The 22,564-nt window shown below is 37.9% G+C and overlaps 1 protein-coding gene across 3 annotated transcripts; it reads left to right on the top strand.

Annotated features, from left to right (window-relative positions):
- Positions 1-298: 298 nt before the first annotated feature.
- On the top strand, positions 299-21,583 carry OMA1 (OMA1 zinc metallopeptidase). Of its 3 annotated transcripts, none has more exons than XM_056356595.1 (9): positions 299-433; positions 1,420-1,948; positions 2,364-2,592; positions 3,658-3,831; positions 3,925-4,032; positions 5,628-5,756; positions 8,804-8,878; positions 10,760-10,909; positions 18,105-21,583. In XM_056356595.1, the coding sequence occupies exons 2-9, from the start codon at positions 1,440-1,442 to the stop codon at positions 18,321-18,323; spliced, it is 1,593 nt and encodes a 530-aa protein (XP_056212570.1). In that variant the 5' UTR covers positions 299-433; positions 1,420-1,439; the 3' UTR covers positions 18,324-21,583. The 3 variants fall into 3 exon arrangements, with proteins under 3 accessions (XP_056212570.1, XP_056212569.1, XP_056212571.1); XM_056356594.1 differs by having other exon boundaries at positions 336-673; XM_056356596.1 differs by lacking the exon at positions 299-433 and adding an exon at positions 476-620.
- The last annotated feature ends 981 nt before the right edge of the window (positions 21,584-22,564 follow it).

Genomic DNA, 22,564 nt, shown 5'->3' on the forward strand with positions numbered 1-22,564 from the left:
CCCCAGCCTTGAGGTGAGGCAGGGCAGCACACAAGCCTCGCTGCAACGCCGTGGGCGAAGCCAGGGGAAAGGGAGCACAGGAGAAGAGACGACAGCAACACGTCTCTGCGCCTCCCGAAGGGACAGCCCTGCCCGCCTCCCCGCGCAGCCCAGCCGAGCCCTCCCTGGCTGCCACAAAATGGCGGCCACAGGCGCCGCCGCTGCCGCCTCGCGCCGCGCGCGGGGCTCGAGGCGGTGGGCGGAGCCTCTGCGGGGGCCGCGGCGAAAGGGCGCGAGAGGCGGGCGCCGCCGCCGGAGGGAAACGGCGCGGAGCTGAGGGAGGGACGGCGGGTGCCGCCGTAGCGTCGGGGCCCGGCCCGCCTCCCGCCCTCCGCCCCGGCACCGGCGGCGTCTCCGCGGTCAGACCCCACCTCCTCCTCCGCCTCCCGGGGTGGTGAGTAGGGGAGCCCGGTAGAAGAGGTCTTTCCCGGAGCAGACCTCAAGGACGTCCAGCTGTGATGGCGGCCAGAGCTGTGCCCCCCCCCCCCCGCTCGCCCGGGGTGGGCGCTTGCAGAGTGACACGTCTCCCTTTTCCCCCTCCTCACGTCAGCCCATATCACGATAGTGGCGACAGCAGCCAGGTCGGGGGGTTGCTCGCGTGCGAGATGCAGGGCGCTGAGGGACGGCTGCCGAGGTCAGCACCCAGGGGCGGCCCGGGGCGCCAGGCCGCTGCCAGAAAGGGAGGACAGGGAGAAGGCGGGTGCGGCCGGCGGCGCGGCGCCCCCTTCCTGAGGGGAGGGCGACCGTGCTGTCTTCGTGAGGGGCGGGCGGCGGTGCCGGCGGCGGTGGTCAGGGGAGCCAGCGGGTGAAAACGCCCGCCGCGGGGCCTCTCAGGCGGGGGTGGCCGGGCCTGCCCAGCGGGAGGGCGTTTCTTTTTCCATGCTCCGTAAGGGACTGCCGGCTGGGAGACTCTTTTTCGCCGTGAGGAATCGTTTGTTTCTAGGACAGGTGCGGCAGTTAGGCATCCTGTGTTCAATAGCAAAGGTCTTGGTAAAATGTTCAGTAGATCCCTGTTTTCCTCTGTATGTGTGAATAGCACCTGCAGTAAGTAGCCCAGTAGTACAGAAAGGTGATGGTGCAGATGTGTCTTCCGCAAGGGGCACCCGCAGTCATTCTGATCTGGTGGTAATAAAAGCAAAAGGAAAAAAAACCAAACCCACCTTTGTTTTATTCTCAGTGACAAGGCATTGGCTTTTCCACAGTCAAAACCAGATTGGTAATAGTGCAACAGGATGCAGTTGTAGCTGTGACTTCTTGGGTAATGTAGCTGTTGGCAAACGAATGCCTGGTATCTGTTCAGATGAAGCAAAGTAATGTGTCAGAGTTTCATGTTTGGGTGGTTTTCCTAATACCTCTCTGCTTTTTTTTTCTTTGTTTCAGGGTAACCAACTAAAGAAGTTATGAATATCATCTGTGGTCTAAATTTGCTGGGCAGAAACTGTATTTTCTTTCGTTTGGCTTCTTTGACCAAGCAGGGGAAGTGCAAGAATCTCTGTAGGTCTTATGGAGCATATTGCCGAACTCAAGTCATGTGTACACGAGACAGATGCCAGAGGTTGGATTTGAGTGGAAATACTAGAATCTGTTTTTTGACTGGAAGCCCTGACCCCTATAGAAACTTCACTGGTAAAGGACTGAGATGTCTTTTGAATGTCCCAAATACAAAAGTATACAAGAATGTACACCACGGTTTGGGAAAGTTTTGCTTTCAGTCTTCTTGGCCACTGAGGGAGAAGCTCGCATCCCTGCAAATCAGTTCTGTAGGGCAATTCCCATGTCATTTTTCTTCTTGGAATATTCAGATCATCAGGTTTTTTCGCACATCACCATCGTTACAGGCTGCACCAGTTCCTCTTTTCTGGATTATTGTTAAGCCAGCTCAGAAATTATTTGCTATCATTCTTGGCAGGTAAAACGTTATTCTACATCCTCTCCCAGTGTAAGATCCCATTATACAAAGATGTGTGCATGAGTTTGTGGTGAATGGCAGGTGTATTTGTAGTGATTTCGGTTTAATATCCGTACAAAATGTTGTAGAACTGGGGCCTAAACTGATGCTTTGCTCAACAAGAAGGTTTTTTCATTATCAGAGGTTATCTTTTGCTCTACTCATTCTCATTTACATGTGGTAGAGGGAGATGAGCCAAGGTGCTAAGGGGCATTTCTTCTGTGGGAGGGAAGAAATGGAATGGAGTAGAAGCCAGTGACAGTATAACCTTCCATAAACTCATGAGGTGAGACTGTAATAGAGAGTACAGCAAGGGCAGACGCTAACAAATTCCTTTTAAACTATGGCCTGAGTTAACACTGTTTGTATCTTACAGGAGCATAAGAAATTGGTGGAAGGCACTTCCTCCTAATAAACGGGAACTTTTTAAAGAAAGTGCAAGAAAAAATAAATGGAAGATAATGCTGGGTGTGAGTAGCTTAGGAGTTTTATTTGTCATGTTTTACTTTACTCACTTGGAGGAGACACCCATCACTGGGCGCGCTCGACTGTTGGTGTTTGGAAAAGAGCATTTTAGGGAACTGTCACAGATGGAATATGATATGGTAAGATTTTAAAGAGTTCAGACGACTCTAAAACTGTTAATACTTTTTCTTTTAGCGATGAGATAGTCCAATTAATGAGGTGGACAAACTGGTGTCCTTGGTAAGTTTTGAACTTCATGCTCAGAACCCTACAGAGCACCTCCCTATCAGTTACCTCTTTGTCCCCATCCTTTTTGAGAGTTCCCTTTCTGTCAGCAGACCATGAGGGACACGTGGTAGTTAAAGAGCACTGTTACATGAGTGTAGCAAATATTTGTTACTGTGTTATTGTAATATAACAAGAAATATAGAAATCTGTTAGAAGCAATAAAAGCATAGCCAATAGGTTTATGTTGAGATCCATCTCATTTTCTATGCTGATTTGAGCATTCTTTGGCACTTGTTTAAGGCCCTCTTTTCTAAGCTGTCACTTTGTAAGGTAATACTCTCCACCTGCATTCAATTCTACTTTTTTTTTTCCATTGGATCAGCTCATTTTTCTTTAATTGGTTTCTTCTAAACTGTCCGTTGGACTAACTTCTGTTACTTTTGAGTTCTATGACTTTCTGTTCTAAAGCCAGTGAAACTTGATAAGCCATATAGAAAAATGTCACTGTATTCCTGTTTGATAGAGAATGTGAGATAAGAACAGAATAAGTACAAGGATATATTCAAATTACATCTTCTGTATAAATTTGTCCACCTGACAAATTACAACAGAAATACACAGATACAGAAAAATTGTAAATTCAGATGGAAATCCAGGAAGGTATAGGAAGGTTTGCTAAATTGTGATGCCAAGCTCAACTTGTGTATTAGGAAAATACCAGATACAGGAGGCTGTAGGACCAAGTTTATGCTATATTATTTTTGATCTGTGGTCAGTTTACTTCATTCTAAGTTTATTAATCCTTAACTTGTGAGTCTGAAAGCATGAACTGTAATATATTGGCTTTGGCTATATGAAAGAAAAATGTATTAAAACCTAGTTGTAACTAAGTTGTGTGTAAGCGCTAAATTTGTTCAACAGTTAGTCTACTGCATGTGTGTTCTGCATGGCAATCATGATTTTTTTTTTTTTTAAAGTGGATGGAGGAATTCAAAAGTAAAATGTTACCTGAAACAGATGCACGCTATCAGGTTGTGGAGAGAGTTGTTGGTCATTTATCTGAAAGCAATAAGGACATCCCGCAGGTCTTGGCGCTCAAGTGGATTATCCATGTGGTGGACGAACCAGGTGTAAATGCTTTTGTGCTTCCAGTAAGTTGAACCCAATACAAAAAATATTAGTAATATTGAAACAGCATTTTATTTATGTGTCTTCTAATTAATTTTCACTCTCTTTGTTTACAGAATGGCCAAGTGTTTGTTTTCACTGGACTGCTAAATGCAGTTTCTGATATTCATCAGCTGTCTTTCATTTTAGGACATGAAATAGCTCATGCTGTGCTGCAGCATGCAGTAAGTATTTAAAGAAAGCTGTATAAATTTTCTAAATTAAATCTGATTACTTAAGATTTTCCCCTGTCATTACCGACCAAAGTTTCAGTGTGACTCTTTCTAATTAATGAAAAGTTGAGTTTGAAATGAAAGTGTTCTACTACACTATATCCTTATTACTCATGTAGTACTTAATAACTGTCAGAAGTCCTGTAGTAGTTAGCACCAAGTTGACCAGTACTTTTTTCATAGCCGTAAAACTGGACTGGCTCGCCATTAGCAATCATTTAGAACTTGGTCCGCAGATGCCTCTCCTGTAGTGCACACATAAGGAACTGAGGCCCTCAGCAACTTGGTTTGTTACTCCTACACATTAGTATCTAAAGAAGTAGATATGCTTTAATAAAGTATTCTAAAATAAATGATATTTTTATTAAAGTAGCACAGTTCTAGAATACCTGGAGCTTGATTCTGCATTTACAGATGGTTGCTTTCACAGACTCAATTTTTCCATATCCTGACTGGATGTCTTGAAAGTGGTAATTTTTTGCCATTTGAACAGAATAGATGTATTAATTTTGTTGTGCTTTGTAGGTACAACTGTAAAAAAAGCGGATGGTATAGAAATATGGCTCATACTGTTCTAGGTTGAGATGATTTGCTAGAAAGTGCTTCTTTGCCTCCAAGTTGATTTCTTTCTGTGCATGTCATTTAAAAAATTGTATTTATTACCTATCCATCAGTTTGAGAAGACATAATGAGAAGCCTGTAAACATAAAGATCCTGCTAAAATTACAAAACTAATCTGGAAGTGGGTAAATACATTTTGAAGGTAGTGGAAATATAGGAGAAATGCTTTACTGTGTCTTGTATGATTTTGGGTGAGCGACAGTTCACATCATAGTTTCTTGGGCTCAGTTGAGCCAACTAACTTGTTAAACTTAAAAATAAAAAAAGTATTTCTGAAAATAAAAAAACCAAACTTCCATATCTTGTATGGAACCTGCATCACCCAACTAGCATAGGGAAAAGTATTGCATGATCTGTCTTGTAAATGCTCAGATCAATTTGTTGCATGTCAAATAAGAGCTCTGAAAAACAGAAGAGTTTAAATTCCTTTCCTAAGAGTGTCTCAGCTTCTGAAATTAAAGGAATGGAACAGAAAAAAAATTATGCCTAGTGTCCCCTTATCCCATTAGTGTTCCTGTCTAAATGATGTCTATCTCTTCTCCAATTAATGTAAAGAACAGTCTTCTAGGTCTTTTTATAGATTTTTTCATTCCAGCTGAGGTGTTCCATGGCCTTCTTGCTAAAGAACTCTGTCTGCATGCTGCCATCACCTTATCTCTAGCTTTGAAACTCTCTAATTGGGAGATAGCCAAAATGTGTGTGTTCCAGCTGTATTTATGCAGTTGATATGGATTCTGGACTGAAAGTACTTTGTATCTAACTGGATGTTTTGTGCAAGGAAGGGGGCTTGTGCTGCTTGCCCTGTTCCTGGAGCTGCATAGGAGAAAAAAAAAACCCAGTGATTTTTGAAGTGTTTCCAAATTCTGTTATGTTCAAAAGAAATGTCAGACAGCAAGGAATGAAAATGGGACATTTTTTGTTTGCAGGCAGAGAAAGCCAGCCTGGTTCACTTCCTGGATTTCCTATCACTCATCTTTCTCACTATGATTTGGGCCATCTGTCCTCGTGATAGTTTGGCAGTTGTTGCCCAGTGGATTCAGAGCAAGTTGAAGGAGGTAAGACTGACATTTTACGAGTCTGACATTCTGAGATCCACGGAAAAACATTTTTACCCTTGGGGAGATAGTACCACTAAATAGTATGTTTGAGGGAAAAAGGGAATAGGAGAAATATTACAAGCAAAAAATCAATATTTTAGTATGTTTTTGAATGAAATATGTTTTTATGAATCTGCATCTACTTTAGTTGATGTATATTTTAATTTGCCATCTTGAAGAACTTTAGGTCTCCCTAAAAGAATGATATCTTGAGTCAAGCTGGACAGGCTTAATGTTGTATATGTTGAAATACCATGTTTTTATTTTGAGTAGTTGTCAAATTGTTTCTAAACCAAATACAATATATGGAATTCTTTAAATACATTGTTAGCGGTAAGAATGGTTTCCAAGATAAGAAAACTGAGAATCTAAACATTCATTTAAAGTATAAATGCTGTGATAAAACTTGCTGAAATAATTTTTCAGACAGCATATATTCCAATAAAGTAACGTTCAGAGGCTTTTTCTTCAGTGGTCTAATTTACTCTGTGCCTCTGAACAGTTACTGATCTATTTCTTTTTGAAAAATTAGGGTTTTTTTAAAGAAATTTTGCTTACATCCTAAAACTTGAATCTGAATTTAAGTGAAAGAGCTCTTTGGTTTCTTCGACTTCTTTTGATGCTTTTCCCAAGATTTCCCTCTGTTCCTTAAAAACATGAAATTAAACATAAGCAATCTGTTTTGGTAGTTCTTATGCTAATAGGTAGATGTGTTGATTCTGAACATAAATTATCTCTAAAGAGCTTGGATATTTGTACAAGTAGCTAAGAAACCAATACATTGATGAATGCTAGCCAGCATTTTGAAGAGCTGAATTTGGAAAAAACAAAGTGTGAATCAATCCTGAGACTGCTCATAATTTAGACAGCAAGATTTAACTCCCTGTCAGCATCTTTCCTCCCCTTCTAGTCTAACTGCAGCTCATGTTTTGGCATCGTGGGCTGGAGTTATGCTTTAGATTGCAAATGGAATCTGAGTTTAAGCTTGTAGTTGTGGTGTGCTATAGGAAAGTTCTATCCTATATGAGATATTATACAGTAATGTCCTAGTTCAAAGCTCTGATCAAATCATCTTCAATAACATTAAATGTACCCATATATAATGCAGAATAAATGATTAATACTTGCAAAGCTTTCATCCCACATACAGAAGATGCTGAATAGAAAATTTTGTTGCTGTCACCCAGAAGTGCAATTTCTGTTTGCTTCCTCCATTCAATGTTTGCCTGTTGTGCTTATGTGAAAAGGGATCTTTCTGCACAAATTCTCAGGGTGTTCCTTTTCCTCTTCTTCCATGACTATATTTTACTTTTTAAAGTTTTAGCATCCTACTCTATGAAAGGGTAATGTAAGTCACATTATGGTACTTGCTTCTGTTTCAGTATTTGGGTTTTTTTATGACCTCAGAGGCTTAACCTCTTTTACCTACTGACTCTTGTTTGTTTTCTGTTATAAGTACTTTCCAGTGACTCTGTAGGTCTTTTGGCATGCTAGCTCCAGTTCTGCTTTTTTCTCCAAAGCTAGTGGGTATGCTTGCCTTAAGACATCGTTCTCTTATGAGATTCATGCATGGTTGTTCTTTAGTCTTGTATTTCTGAATTGAAACATGTTGGCTTTGTTTTTACAGCAGGAGTTATTTTATATGGGAACTATAGTTTATCTGGCTAACTGGGAAATGGTGTTTTAGGAATATATGACAGACTAGCCAGGGATATCTTTGCTGTTTAGTGAATATATGCACTCCAGTAGACCTAGAGCATTTCTCAAGGCAATAGGAACACATATTCCACTTTGAATAATGACTTTGTCATCAGAGGATTTATAATTGCAATGTTTACGGTGGTCTGTAAGGAAACTTAAGAATTTAGAAAGTGACTTCATCTATGGTTACTTATAAACCAGCATATTTGGCTTTAAAAAACCTGTAGAGAATCAGCTTTGGTTGGCTTTTATTTTTGACCTAGTAAAGAAAAACTGTTGGTACTACTTTAGAAAGAACTAAGAAGCTGGAGATAACATTTATGTACTCAAGCACTTAGCCCACTTCTTTGGTGCTCTTAATTTGTAACTGTTTTGTGGTTTGTTTGGGGTTTTTTTTAGCTCTGGAACTTACAAGGAAGACTTATTTTTATAACCAGATAAAGAGGTGATAAAACTTTTTTACCTTCGCGAACCTTGCACGTCCTCATTCTTCAGTTGATATTTCCTAATCAATGTCTAAACCAGAATGTTGTGACTTGTTCCTTATGTCTGCAGGAGCAGGCTGCTTTAACAGGTCCTGATTCACATTTGCTGTAACCTGATATACTAGGGCAAGGCTGCCCGAATCTACATGAATTACATATACTAGAAGATCGTGGTATATATGACTAAATAACTATTTGAGAAAACTACCACTGTCTTCTAGTGTGTGTTAATACAATGTTGTACCATAGAAAAAATAGGAGAGGAGTTGGTCAGATTTATGTGTTCTAGCTTGATTTCTCAAGAGCAATTTATAACTTGTGTTGAGGGGGGTAATCATGACAGACGAGTGGTTTCTGCATGAAAATGTTTATGGCTACATTCCATACTGTGGGCTGTTTACCATACAAAAGTAGATCATACCAAGTTTAAAGACAATCACCATAAAAGTTGAAGGGAACCACTGGAGTTTTTTTACGTATAGTTGTACAACAAAAATATTATTGCCAATAGAAGAGTGAAGTGAAAAGGTCTAGTTTAAAGTTGTCATTGACCCTTCAGTTGCTGCCAAAGTGCTGTGAGACTGGCTGATGCAAGGGGCCGTGAAAATAGGTATAATATGAATTAATTTCCACTGAATACAGATCAATGAATTACATATAATGGAATTAAAGATTCATTAAGAAAATCAATACTGATCACATGCAATGTGAACATTATGAGCAATACCATTTCTTATTAGGTTAGAAAAATAGCTACAATGCTGTAGCTTTGTACACATTCAAACCCAAGAAATAGAGCTTTGATGTGTTTTTTTGCAGTTCATGTTTGATAGACCATACAGCAGAACATTGGAGGCTGAAGCTGATAAAGTGGGACTTCGGTTTGCAGCAAAGGTAACTACAATTGGTTTGTTTTGTTAGCAATTTACCAGACATTTTTCAGTTTCCATTATAAGCAGAGGGAGTTTCACACTTCATACAGAGGTAAACTGTGTGTGGAAGGGTTCCCAAGTTTTTGAAGAGATGTAGATTAATGAAGTAGTGAGAAATAAAACAGTTTATAGCCAGAATGACTTTGTCTTTCCCTAAATTGTATGTAATAAAATTGAAGTTTGAGAAGTTGTGCGTTATTAACTGCACAGTATATTTATTACTACTAGGAGAAAAAGCTACATATTTATAAAGACGAAAATGCAAAACAGTGAGCTTGCATAAGTAGGATTTATTTAACTGTATGTAAAGATATAAATCGCTTTTCAGATTTTTGGTTCATTAATAGTTTCCATCTATTGTGAGAAGTTCTGAGGAATGCTTTATATATTGTAGTGCACATAAAATATTCTGATCTATAATATCTATTCTTACAAAAATACAGTAATGTTTGAGAGCTTTTGATATTGTGATTATATTTTATGTGATTGCTGATAATTGCAAGATATATAAATATTGTTCTAGTATTTAAAGATTGAGGCTAAATACAGCCATAAAAGTAAAATGGCTTTGCTAACGTAAGGTAAAAATTTGGTCAGAAACTACTCAGCATTTTTTTCACAATTTGTTTTTTTCAGCCACTTTTTTTTGTCCCTGTGGATTTACATTATAAATTAAGAAAGTAAGACACCTGTTTCATTTCTAGCCAAGCGCGATAGAGCTGGATAAGTGTTAGATAACTATGAGACCAGCACCATCTAGTGTTAATATTTTATAGGGAAAATTTCCTTTTCTTAATAATTGTTGATATTTCTTCAAGGAAGAATTTTTAAAATTAACTTTGATTCTGGGACTGAAACTGCATTTGTATTTTAAAGTCACCTAAGGGACTAATACAATCCATGGAAAAAAATGTCATTGCTGTGTGGGTGCTCACTGCTTTCTAATACCTAAGAGGCAGGGCCACACTGGAAAGAAAGAAGCAAAGTGGTGTCTCAGTATTTCTCTGCTTGTGTAGATAATCTTTTTGTTATGATTATTTTACGAAATAAATTCGAAGGATAAAGCACCACTTCTATATTTTGTTGTGTGTGTGTGGGTATTTTCTTACCTTCTGAGTACCTGTGTCTTATTCTCTTAAACAAATGAAATTAATGGAAGAAATCTTGCTTTCTTCTCCCCTCCAATTAAATTCAAATATAAAGAAGTCTGGTGATATACAAAGGCCATTTTTAACTTAGGGTTCCATGACCTTCTATGGTTGAATATATACTTCATGGAGAGAGAGAGAGAAAGCAATTTTGCAGAATTACTATTTTAACCTGTTGTGGATTATACAGATCACCCTTGAAAAAGGCAGTGTAATCACAAAAAACCTTTGCAGTTCATTTTTAGAGATATTTAAGTATCACTTTATATTTTTTACTCTAAATTTCTTCCTGTAGTTTCGTCTAAATCTGTGGAGATGAATACTTTGTTACTCTGCTGGACAGTGTCTAGCAAATATGACTTGGAATGTGCAGCTGAGTGTTTTGTTCTTTAAGAACAAGTACATGCCAGAAATTGAGTCTTTTTCTCCTGAATTCTGTAATTCAGGTGTAATTAAGATTGGTGGAATTACATACAGATGTTAAAAGGAACAAATCCAGTATCTACGTGGATAAGTTTTTTTACTGCATTTAAATATTTCAGAACAGCATTTTCCTGTCAGGTATGAAGGGGACCATCTAAACAGGCTTTAGAGATCTAAAGTTTAAGATGTCTTTCGTAATTCAATATCCATTAGAATGTGTATTGTATTACTTTAAAAATAGAGCAGTGAATACATTTCCTTTCTGTTTTCAGGCTTGTGTGGATGTAAGAGCAAGCAGTGTATTCTGGCAACAAATGGAATTAGCAGAAACCATTCAAGGACAGCCCAAGTTACCAGAGTGGCTCTCCACACACCCTTCTCATGAAAACAGGGCTGAGCACTTAGACCGACTTATCCCAGAGGTGAGCAGAGTTGAAGTATGTCTTTTTCTCTTAAGATGGTTGCCAGAATTTGTTTGGTATTGATTCACAAGCTACTCTTTTAGAATTGTGCTTATCTTTCTCCTTACAGAATTTTTCTGTTACAAAGCTCTTTACCTTTTATTAAATAAGGAAAAATTAAGGTAGCACAGGTAAAAATAAGATTATGTTCTAGAGTTGGATTTTTTTTTTCTGATTTCTGATTGAAGTGTAGCATTTTGCTTTTGAATGGCCTTCCTGGTATAGAAGTGACAATGTCTCATCCATTCTTTTATCTTTTTTTGCCACTTTGGAATTTAGTTTTTTAAGTTGGATCCCTAAACTGTCTTGACTTCTCTTGCTTTGGTAGCTAGCCCTAGGCTGTTAAATAGAGAATGCTCCATCCTATCCTGTGTCTCTCACTGATGTGGGATTGAATACACCTTGAATAGCTGCGCCTCAGAAGAATGTCAGATCCCCAGCAGAAGATTTCTTAATAGCCCTAGTTATTATATGTCTCTGTAGATTTGCAGCCTGCTTTTTTCTTCACATCTCTGTCACATTAGGGAGGAAATTTTACCCCACTCCAAGGAACTTGAGCTGATTCACACAGTTGCTGATCCGTCTGCAGTATTTTCTCTTTCTTTCAGATTTCCTCTCAGAGGAATGCCGAGTGGATAGCTACTTGGGGGTTGTCTTAATTTGATGTGCTACTCACTGGTAGCTGAAGGACAGAGAACCGTTCCAAGCTTAGTAATGTTAGTTTGTTTAGTGTTTCTTTAAGTAGTGGGGTTTTCAACTACAGAAAATTAACATGTATTGGGTTTTGCTTAGTTTTTTGTTTTTAAAATAGTGTTAAAGCACTTCACAACAGTACTGTTTTTCAGGAACCTAAATTGTGTTTGGAAATCTGAAATAGTTTCTTATCATCTCTTTTTAAAAAAAAACTCTCAGTCACTCTTAAGTCTTTCTGAATTCCAAACTGTAAGACAATTGAAGATTTATTGGCAGAGGGAGTACTAAAATGTTGAGGTGTTTGCTGTTTTCAAAAGAGAAAAAAAGATTTTCATGAATCCTTTGATGAGAATGAATGCAGTGAATATTCTAAATGATGGCATAAATCTAAATCAGCATTAGGGGTAGGACGCTGGAAACCAGCTAGGCTGAACATTTTAAATTATTAAACTTTGCAAAGAGAGGGTGTGAGACTTTTGATGGATTTTTCTGACACATTAGAGCAGCTGAATGGAAAATTACGCTTGTTGTGGAGCCTCAGTTTACTTAGATTGAACATAAAGGATTCAGGATCCTTTATTTTCATACAGTTATTGACTGGCTTATAAAGCGGTAATAAAATAAGTTACTACTTATGGTCTACCTCAGGACTGAGCAAATAAGTTAAATAACTGAGCAACTGTGTAGAACTGTTATTTCTGTCTTATCTCTGGTAGTTTAATAGGTGGAGCAGCCTTCATCTTTTTATAACCACTCTCACTTCCAAGAGCAGTGGAGTCTAGGAAATTTTCTTCCAAAAGATAATTGAGGAGGAGATGTTTTCATTTGCCTTTTACCTTAAACATTCTTTGGAGTAGGATGAGAAAGCAGGGGCCAAAGGCTCCCTGTGTTCAACGGAAGTTCACTAGATAAGTGAGGTTGATACTGCAAAAGTGGAATAAAAATGAAAGAAAGTATGTAGAGGTGGTGTTGGAGGCTGCTTGTCTGAAGCGTTGACTCCCCTTCATCTGACCCGTCTTCTTGAAGCTAGTTCTCAGGCATTTAAAGGGAATCCCAGGGCTTTGTTGTTCAGTATTGGCGCCTTTTTTGTTTCATTGTTCACATACCTAAAGCTTTTTAGAACAGTATGTTTACCATATATTAATGGCCACTAGCTATTCAGAGTCCAGGAGGAGAAGCCACAAAGGGCCTTTTTATCTCTAGTATCTCTCTGTGAAGGAACTGTATTTCTTAAGATTCAGTATTAGATCCATTGTGAGTGTTGTTGTGTTTCATATGCTCATGGTTTTGAAGCTGAAATGGTTTCCAGGACAATACAATACCTATTACTAGACGAGCTACTGTAGTGGGGGAAATACGGACAAGTTTTTTGACTTCTCAGGCCACAGATGTTTCTCTGCAGGACTTCTTGTGCAAGCAAGTTCACAATAAGCTGTGATCATATAAAGTGTGAGTTTTTCTTCAGGTAATGAAGTGGCATGTCTCAAAGAGATGACTTAACAGTCTCAGGAAATGTAAATTAAAGCAGGAATATCATGGGGATTCTCCCGGGGATAAGTAAAAGACAGGGATCAAATCAAATGAGTTTTAAAAGATCTTGCCTCTGGTTTCCTGAACAAGTTGGAAGCTACAGCCAAGCTGAGGAATTAGTAAATGAAAGAGCTATAAGCAGTTACAAAGCGATGGTGTCCTGGAAAGGAAATAAAGGAAATTAAAAAGATTTACCATGTTTTGAAAGGATTTCTCCCTCAGACTGGGAGAGATTTGGATTGTCAGCTAGGAAAACAGAACATACTGTTAATTAGGAATCTTAAATCTCTTAGAATTCCCGCATGGAAGGTGGTGAGATGTTTGATGAAGGCCTATGCATTTTATTTTCAGAAAAAGAAATCTTAGAATAGTTTTATAGTAGCAGGAATGATGCTTACCATTGTTCTGGAGAGAAAAATTGTGGAAGTGTAGTGCCAGAGAGCAGCTATAGGATTTTCTCGTTATCTCTAAACTTTTTTATTTTAACATTCTCTGACTTTCTACAGTTTGTCTTCCTTTTTCCTAGTATGCTGTTCAAATAGAGACTGTACATCAGCTGAAGCCTCAGCTAATACTGAATAAACCAGAAGGTTATCTACTGAGCCTTGCCTGTGACACAAAAATTCATCTTGACGTGACATTTGCTTTTTTGGCATCATGTTGTTGGCTCAGATTGCATTTTTGATTCACTGTAACTCCCGTTTCCCACTCTTTCTTGTGGAAATGCCATGGTGAGATTGTTTCAAGAGTAATACTCAGTTGGGATATGTAATCTCTACTGCTCTTTTGTTTGCTAGGTCAATTAACTCGTCAACAGAAAAAAGTTAATTAATTTAGTTTGGCAAGATCCGTTCCTGTTAAATCCACATTGAATGTTTATTTTTATTATTGTTTGGGTAGTTACTGCTTATTCCTCTTATCTGCTGCCTTTTGGATATAGAAGATACATTTATTTCACTTCCTTTTCATGAATGGTTTTGTAGTTTTGTATATTTGGCCTTTGGTTATGATGTGAAGATTGCTTCAGATACTTCTAGCAATATAATATATTAATTAAGCCCCATCAATGTGAAAACTTAAAGGAAAGTAAGAATAAAAAATACTGACCTGTGTTTCTATCCTCCCCGTAAAATTGTTAAAAGTTTTGTCAGAATTGTTCTTTTGTGTCAACAGAAGCAGTGAAAGATGTGAAGTAGTATTATATATAAGTTGCTTTTCTTCTCTAAGTAACAAATCGATCCATTCTTTTAATCATCTTTTTACTACTACTTCATTTATAGAACCTGTTTTCTTCCCTATGCCTGCTAATTGTAGTTAATTTTGCAACTTGTTTCTTATTTAAATATTTTTTCCTTTTTTTTTCCTACATGCTTGTGCTGTTTCTTAGTTTTTGTCAGACTTGCAAGGTCAGAGTGTAAGTCAGCCCTGCCGAGGTAATCACAGTTAATACACAAGAGACTATAACCCTTGGCCTGGTTTGCTGACAAGAGAATGATGTGGCTTTTATACTGAGAGAGCTGATGGCCTGAGAGGTAGGGTGCACTCCAAAAGACTGTAAGGTGTCGAGATGCAGCAGTTAGCCTGGTATCTGTGACAGTGGTGGAGGATTAATACTGAGAGCTAAAAAATACTTGTTTCTGTATTTTTCCCAGCTGGTAGGCTTTATATCAAACCTATAGGATGAGGCAGACCTCTGTAATTCTTATACCTTTCCCCCACCCAGAATGTTGCAGGTGACTGCAATTGTACTAATAAGAAAAACAGCTTCAACTTTGTTACTTACAAGCAATCATTTTGATAGTTTATTTGAGATCTCCTGAACTGGTAAGCGTGCAGGTGGTCTTTAGTCTGAATAGCAGCCCTTCTCTCTTCAGGATAACCAGAAAAGGAGAGCATTAAAGTACTCTCAGTTCCCAGGTGAATCTATGTACTCTCTAGCTAGTTAACCTTGTCTCAGTTCTGTCTGTTGTCTTTATTGAGAACACTCTTCAGTAAAAACAGTCATTGAAACGTGTTCTTATTATAATGTCAATATGCATGTGCTTCATTAAGAATGCTTTACTTATCCTCTTAGCCAAACAGTCAAAAGCCATTTTACTTGAGCAATTACTAGATTTGAGGTTGCTAGAGATTTTGGAAGTACAGTACAGCTCACCACATTGAGCTGCCCTGTCTTTCAGGAAAAACTGTATTGTAAGCTCCTCAGTCTGTTACTGGCACCTTGATGATGTTATGGAGCTACTGGCACAAAACAGAATAGCAGCAGTCAACTGAGCCAGAGAAAGAACACTTTCTAACTAGGGTTGAATGTTGCATGGCAGTCACAAATGTACGTACGAGGGCTGCTTTCACTAGAATGCGCAGTCATAGCTGTCTTTAACAGTGAGATGACATGTCAACACAGCTTACCATTCTCAGAACTGTACTCTTTTTAATGGCATGTGAGTTGATGGTGTTGAATAGATAACTTCTACCCACTTGGACAGCTTTACGTCTAGCAAGAACGCTAAGACATCTACAGGGTGAAAATGTTAGCTCTGAAATACTGGTTTTTTGTCTTTGCTGTTGTGACTTTATTATTTTAGATAAGTGAAACTACGGAAATTGGCCAGACGCTATATAGCCACGAAAACCAGAGATAAAAAATTGCTAAATTAGTTTAAAAGAGGATTACGTTGCCCTTTCCAGGATACAGCTTAAATCTTTATATTTCCATTTGCCTTGAATAATGCTGCTTGACATTAATGCAGTCTCGCAGCAGCTTATGTTCTGGAAGAGAACAAGAGAAAACTCTTGGTTTGTCATAAATGTCAGTTTAGAAATTAATTGGACACTGAAGCAGAAGAATGTTCAGCAGTATGGTTGCATTTGGTGACTACATGGACAGTCATGCTGTCAAAAATGGAATACTGAAAACTTTATTTGTATTTTTTTAGTTAGGCAAGAGTAATATTTGCATGCCTAATCTTGACTTGTGTAGCCAGTAATTTGAATGTTACATTTCAGCATGAAATAGCTGCAGAAGCGCTTGCTGCATTCCTGGAATACGTCTTTTTCCAAAACCAGTTGTTAAATTTAAATGTTATTTGTTCCTAGCCATTTACAGCAAACTCTTGATCAGTTTACTGTGGTAAAGTCAGGGAGAAATGTGGTTTGGTACCTCCTTATACAAAGAAATGAGTTAAGAAGCTCTGCTCTTCTATTTTAAAATCTGCTCTAGTAAGATGTTTCCAGTGTCTCCTGTGGAACAATACCAGATTGCTTCAAAATGATGGGCAAATACTTAAGCTTAGGTGTACTGGAATATTTGGTCTGATACTTCAGCCAAATCTGGTGTATATAAAGCAGATTAAAAATTTGTGCTTAGTTTTTTAAAGGCAGTGCTAGGACTGCTATGAAAACTGTGTTACTTTCTTCCTCCTCTTTAATCGATCCAGAACATGTGAATCAACCCACGCTTCCCGCTAACACTCCCTAGTGCTGGTCAGGAGGCACCTGACTGCAACTGGGGACAGGTCTGGCCATCACTTTCCAAGAATCCATGGTTATGAAATGAAGTGGAATAAAGTATACATTTGAACTTATTTTCGTATGAAAGGATTAGAAATAAAGCTGGTTGTTAAACTACCCATATTTTTATGCTTTTAATTGAGGCCAAGATACAGATAATATTGCGTAGAAGTGGCCATACCACAGTGACCGTTGATTAATGCTATCAGGCTAGTTTTTGATTTGGTGTTTTACTTTGCAAATCTTGAAAAAATAGTTCTCAGTGGAGATGTAGAACCCATTAAAATTCTACATGTAATATTTTGGTAGATGATACATAGGATCTTACTTTTCTTGAGTTTAAATGGGTCTTGTAGGAGAATCCATGGATACTATTTGGTCTGTGTATAGCCACTTGCAAAATAATGCATTGGACTTAGTTGTGTGGTATCCATTGTTAGCTCTAAAACTTATTGCCTGTTTGTATGGACTAAATAAGGTGTGTTCAGCTTTGTTAAAATGAATGCCAACTTAAGCATCCTTTAAAACAGCTGACTTTTTAGAATTTTATATCAACTTCTCCACAGTGCCTTTGAGACAATGAGGTTGATCCATTGTCATACCTTTCTCAGATTGCTCACGAGACAAGGTGATCTTGGGGGAGTGTGCTGCTGTAGTGGGTTTTGATTCTTGGGCAAATTCTTTGGCTCCTTTGTGCCTGTACTTTCTAATCTGTAGAATGGAAACAATGGCACTTACTCACTGAACAGGAGAAACTTAAACATTGGTCTCTTAGTGCTAGTCTTTTTATCCAGATAAATTTTTACATTCTAGAGACATTATTTTCTTTGAGTACTTGGAAGCTGTGTATTTGAATGCTTGTTGGAGATGAGATCACTTGTGTAACTGGACTTTAACTATAGTGATCAACCATCTGGATCTCTGTGCCGAACAGTTAAATGTCCATTAGTTATTGGAGATTTTTCCTCCTTTTTTAAGTCAGACATCTATATATAGTTACTTCAATAACAGAACATATCTGATGAAGTGAAATATTAAAAGCCCTTTTTTCTTGATGCCGTCATTTTAATTTACGTGTCAATGTAAATTAAAAGGTACTGATGTTGACAAGTATCACAGAACAGTTGAAGAACTTCTTATCTATTTCTGCTGTACCTTTTAGAGTATCCATTTTGTGAGACAATGTGGGAAAATGATTTTCATTCTTCATTTTTTTCCCCCATTGTTTTACCATATTGCTACATTTCTTCTCAGGAATTCTTGTTTCTGTTGAAAAGCTGTTGAGTAAGACCTCAGAGTCTGTATTATACTCACCAAGCTTTATGTGCAAGTGCAGACCTTACTGGAAAGCCAAATCATTGACTGAAACCTTTTTTGTTTTCTTACCTAAATGAGCTTGATTTCTTTTCCTATGTATTCACAGGCTCTTAAAATAAGAGAGAGCTGCAATTGCCCATCTCTTTCTGGACCAGATCCTCGCCTCATTTTCAAACTTAACATGCAACATCTCCTGGAATCGTCTAAAGATCAAGAAACCCCAAATTCTACAAAACAAGATCTCTCAAAACCAAAACTGGATTTTCCTCACACTCAGAAAGTGGAAGATATGCCAGTAACTTTTGCAGTTAAACCTACAAACTAATTATAAAAATTTTCACTTTTTATGAAACTTGTGGTCCCTGAAGGTCTGTCTTATAATGCGAATTTGTCTTTGAATCATAAAGAAGATGTAGTCACTCATATTCTGTTTCTTTTATGTGATCTGTCATTCAAAGCAATAAGGAGCCATGCCTACACAGGAAGAAGAGAATGTTGAAGCAGAAAGTTTCTTATTCATCAAGAGTTACTAAAATAAATCAGTTCTCAGGGGAGAGATAATCTCATACAATCCAGTCACACATTGTAATTTTCAGCTTTATCAGGTTCACCTTGATCAGAGGACAGATGAGCCAGAAGCGTCCCTAAAGCAGAGCAAAAAAGAAGTACAGTTTTCATCACTTAAGTTGTCTGGTTTATCTTGCTGTAATTTGGGTTAGATCTATTCAGCTTCATTTGAGAAATAATGAGGAGAGCTTACCGCCTGTTCCATATATAGTATGTTTAAAAATACTAAGCTGAGATGCGGTAATAGCCTATGGGCTAGATACACCCCCACTTAATTAGGTGGATTTACTGCTGGGATTTTTCTTCTTTCTAAGGCATTTCAGAATATGGATTGATTCAACATTTTTCTTCTAAGTAACCTGAAAGGATTGCACAAAGTTCAGTTTAAAAAAGGAAGTTAAATAATTTTCAAGGAAGTCTTTTCTTCTGAAAGAAACACTGTATAAAACCCATAGTTTGTTACTAGAATGGTTTGCAAGGATGGCTATTGTCTTTTTGAAAGTTATCGACGTGCCTTTTGGGAGGGTATTTTCAATGCAATGGCATTTGATTTGGATATATCCTTTTGGATAAAGTGATTGCTGATGCAGGAATATATTACATAGTGGACAAATACAACAAGGTTTCTTGACTGCACAGCTTTTGCAGCTGTACCTTATCCTAAAAAGTGACTTCTCTTCAGGAAACTGGCATCTATTGCTGAGCTTCCATCCCCTAAGCCACAGATTTTATACTGTGGAGACCAATATGCACTATATAGGTAAATCTCTGCCTTTCATGATGGGCTAACCAGTATAGCCAGTGTTTTAATCTTCATTTGCACATGTTTGAGTTATCCTCGCTTTGCAGTTGATGAAAATATTGAAATGCTGATCTTACAGGAAGATGTAGAAAGAGATGACAGTGAATGAAAATATAAAAGGAAAATCCCATTCCTTTATCTGTTGAGATGTATTTACTGTTAGGCTTTTTGTTACTCACTTGAATTAAAACGAAAATCTGTTTCATGTATGATAGGACTCTACATGGAGGGGACATTCAAAATATTGTACGGTGCATTGTATTTTGAAACATTCTGTTTTATATATGGAAGGGGACAGACCATCATATTTCTTCAGTTAAATCAGAATGCAAGCTTTTAAAAATGAAAAAACCCCTATTCAGTGTTGTCAGTGAATATATTTGGAAAAAAAGTTTGTGAAACAAGTCGTTTTTTTACTTACTTCAGTTAATGAACCAGGGTCCTTTGAGAAACACCAGCAACTACCTACCTTATCTCTGTTCAGAGGTAAGTTGATGTATCTGTAATGTTCGTGATCCTAGGTCTGATTATATAGGTCTAGATTGGCTGCATATTGCTTACAGGCTGTTTTTAAATGTCTGCTCAGTACTCCTGGCAAGAGGCAGAAAGTCCAGCCTGACCATTATTCAACCATCCATTTTTATTCTTAGTGACAGGAGTTTTTGTAACAGACATTCCGTGATGTGTTGAAGCATTTGGACATTGTCACCTGAAGGTAAACAGAAAAATACACCATTTAGATTTCCCTGTGGACCTTATAGTTTATACTGCAGCACCAAGACCCTAACACTGCTGCTTTCTCGCTCTGGTGCCAAAGCTTGGTTTGTTATCCAGGGCTCCTGGTTGACATGCAACTTGATGCTTGTGTCTCTTAGGACTAAGGAGAACACAGAAGAGGTTTTTATAGCCTTCAAGATGAAGTATGAAACTACACAAATTTCGGATTTCTGCTCTAAGTGACTTAAAGTATTGCATTGGAATGCTGGAGATGCAGTCTTTAAGTTCACCAAGGGAGATTTTTCACTTTATTTTATTTGTATGTAAATGGTCTTGTAACCATGACTGTGGTGATGTGAGAGAAAAGGTTTCAAGGGAGATGTAATAGCTTATATTAGACCAACAAAGGGCTTACGTACTTTTTCTGACTATACTGCTCTAATAAAACGTACAAAGCTTACATGTGCATGCAGAGACACACGCATATGTATGTATAAAGTACACATAAAAACACAAGAGTTAGGCCTCTACACTAAACCACCATAGTTTTAAGTCCAAAATGGGATGCTGAAAATTTCAAGTTTTACTTTACATCTTAAATTATCCCTAATATTTTTCTCAAGTGCTTTGGGAGAAGTTTCTTCTTTCTGCTTCTCTAGTGTCCAACACAGAAAATGCCTTGTGCTTATCTGTGTCTTGGAGGGTACTTTCCCCTTAAATTCTTACTGAATACTATATGTTATATTTGTCTATATTGTTAAAATATTTTGGCTTTTCTTTCTTGAACAGAAAAATTACAAAAATGTTGTTTTCCACAGTTTGGGAAGTCAGTAAAAATTGCACTTTGTAAATCAAGGAACATACAATCATTTTAAGTTGTGTGTATATACATATAATTTATAACCAGATATAAAATGCATTAAAATATAAACTATAATATATTAATAGATTATTAATCATAGTAATTATAATTTCAAAATATGTCCCTTAGGAAAATACTATGGATGCAAGCTCCTGAGATCTGTAGGAACTTCATTGCAGTTGTGTAACTTAGTATGTCATGGGAAAAACAGATCTAGAAGCATTGTTGAAGGAATTCAGTACTTGACAGATGTATGCCGTACAAGAGGGAGAATAGTGGCTAAACGGAAAAAAGGTAAGATAGATCAGTAGAAATGCACCTGCATTTCTATCACCCATACTGCATGCTGTACTTCACAGCTTCCTGCTGGAAGATTAAATATAGAGTACAAATTTCACTAAATCTCTTAATCCATTTACTTGAATGTTGAGAGATTTGATAAGCAGGGGATGTGCATTCAAGGCAGTCCTGTAATAAAAATGGCTCCTTAGAACTTTTGGTTTGTCATGTTTACTTTTTTTTTTGTTTGTTTTTTAACTTGAAATACCTAAGTGCCAGGAAAGCAAAGCAAACAGCTGTTGGAATGCTCTTTGTTCTTGAATTCTTTTTGTAGTCATTAAAAATCCTGCAAGCTTGATGTTTTTCTCATATTTTATGTAGGCTGCCACAGCTTTGTTTTTTCTGTATGGTGTTTCTAATTCAATACCCCTGGTTCAAAAATTGTTTCCAATGTAATAGTCTGTTTTAAGCTATTTTACTGCCATCAAAATTCTCTTTGCTGGAAATCCTTGTTGTTTTCCTGGATCTTGGGAGCTTTTGAAGGGGGAGCAGGATGAACACGAAGTGTGGTTGGTAGTAGGGGGAGCAGGGTAAGACTTTCCTGTCAGCTGCACACTGCAGCTGTTACTTTAGGTTTCCAATCCATATTGCAGTGTGGCTTAGTCACCCACAGTAAGGACTGGTATTAATAACTTACATTTCTAGATCACTTAAAGCACCTCATAAATATTAGTGAAGCTTTTCCAGAATACCTGTATAGGTGAACTTACTAACAGTTTTATTGGAGATAGAAGCTTGGTCAGAGTGATTTTTAGCAAAACATTGCAGAAGATCAGTGAAAAAAAATCTGGGGCTGGAACTTTGGCATCTGAATCATTCTTTAGCTTACTACTGCACACTGAATAATGCCAGTATGTCTAAAACTGGAGTCCTCATAGCAAATTGAAGTGATAGGCTTTGGGTGTTTGTTACATTTATACAGTTTGTCACCTTTGGATGTGTATCTGCAGAGACTGGATGTACCTCTTTATGCATATTTGACTGCAAAACAGTTACTCGTTCTTGACATAGTTATTTCTTAACTGCTTTCTCTTATGCATAAACTGGTTGTTGTTCCTTTCCTGCCCATCATCACTAAGGAGCTGATGCCAAAATCTGTTGACACAGTGATTATTTAATCTTAAAAAACATTTAATCCCAAATTTGTGGTTCCACCACAAAACCAGGGTTTGTTGTGTACTTAGTGTCACATTAACTTTAAGATAATGCTGCATAAGAGTTGGCTACAATTCTTCCTTTCCCGTGCCCTCACCACATCCGTGCTTGTCTGCTAGAAGCA

Source organism: Falco biarmicus, chromosome 11, assembly GCF_023638135.1.
Source record: "Falco biarmicus isolate bFalBia1 chromosome 11, bFalBia1.pri, whole genome shotgun sequence".
Classification (NCBI taxonomy): Eukaryota; Metazoa; Chordata; class Aves; order Falconiformes; family Falconidae; genus Falco; species Falco biarmicus.

What these genes read in the sequence shown, in the direction of transcription:
- OMA1 (XM_056356595.1), top strand. Translation starts at nt 1,440, where the DNA reads ATGAATATCATCTGTGGTCTAAATTTGCTGGGCAGAAACTGTATTTTC. An exon ending in CACAGATGGAATATGATATG is followed by an intron (nt 2,593 to 3,657) that starts GTAAGATTTTAA and finishes TTTTTTTTAAAG; the next exon opens with TGGATGGAGGAATTCAAAAG. An exon ending in ATGCTGTGCTGCAGCATGCA is followed by an intron (nt 4,033 to 5,627) that starts GTAAGTATTTAA and finishes TTTTGTTTGCAG; the next exon opens with GCAGAGAAAGCCAGCCTGGT.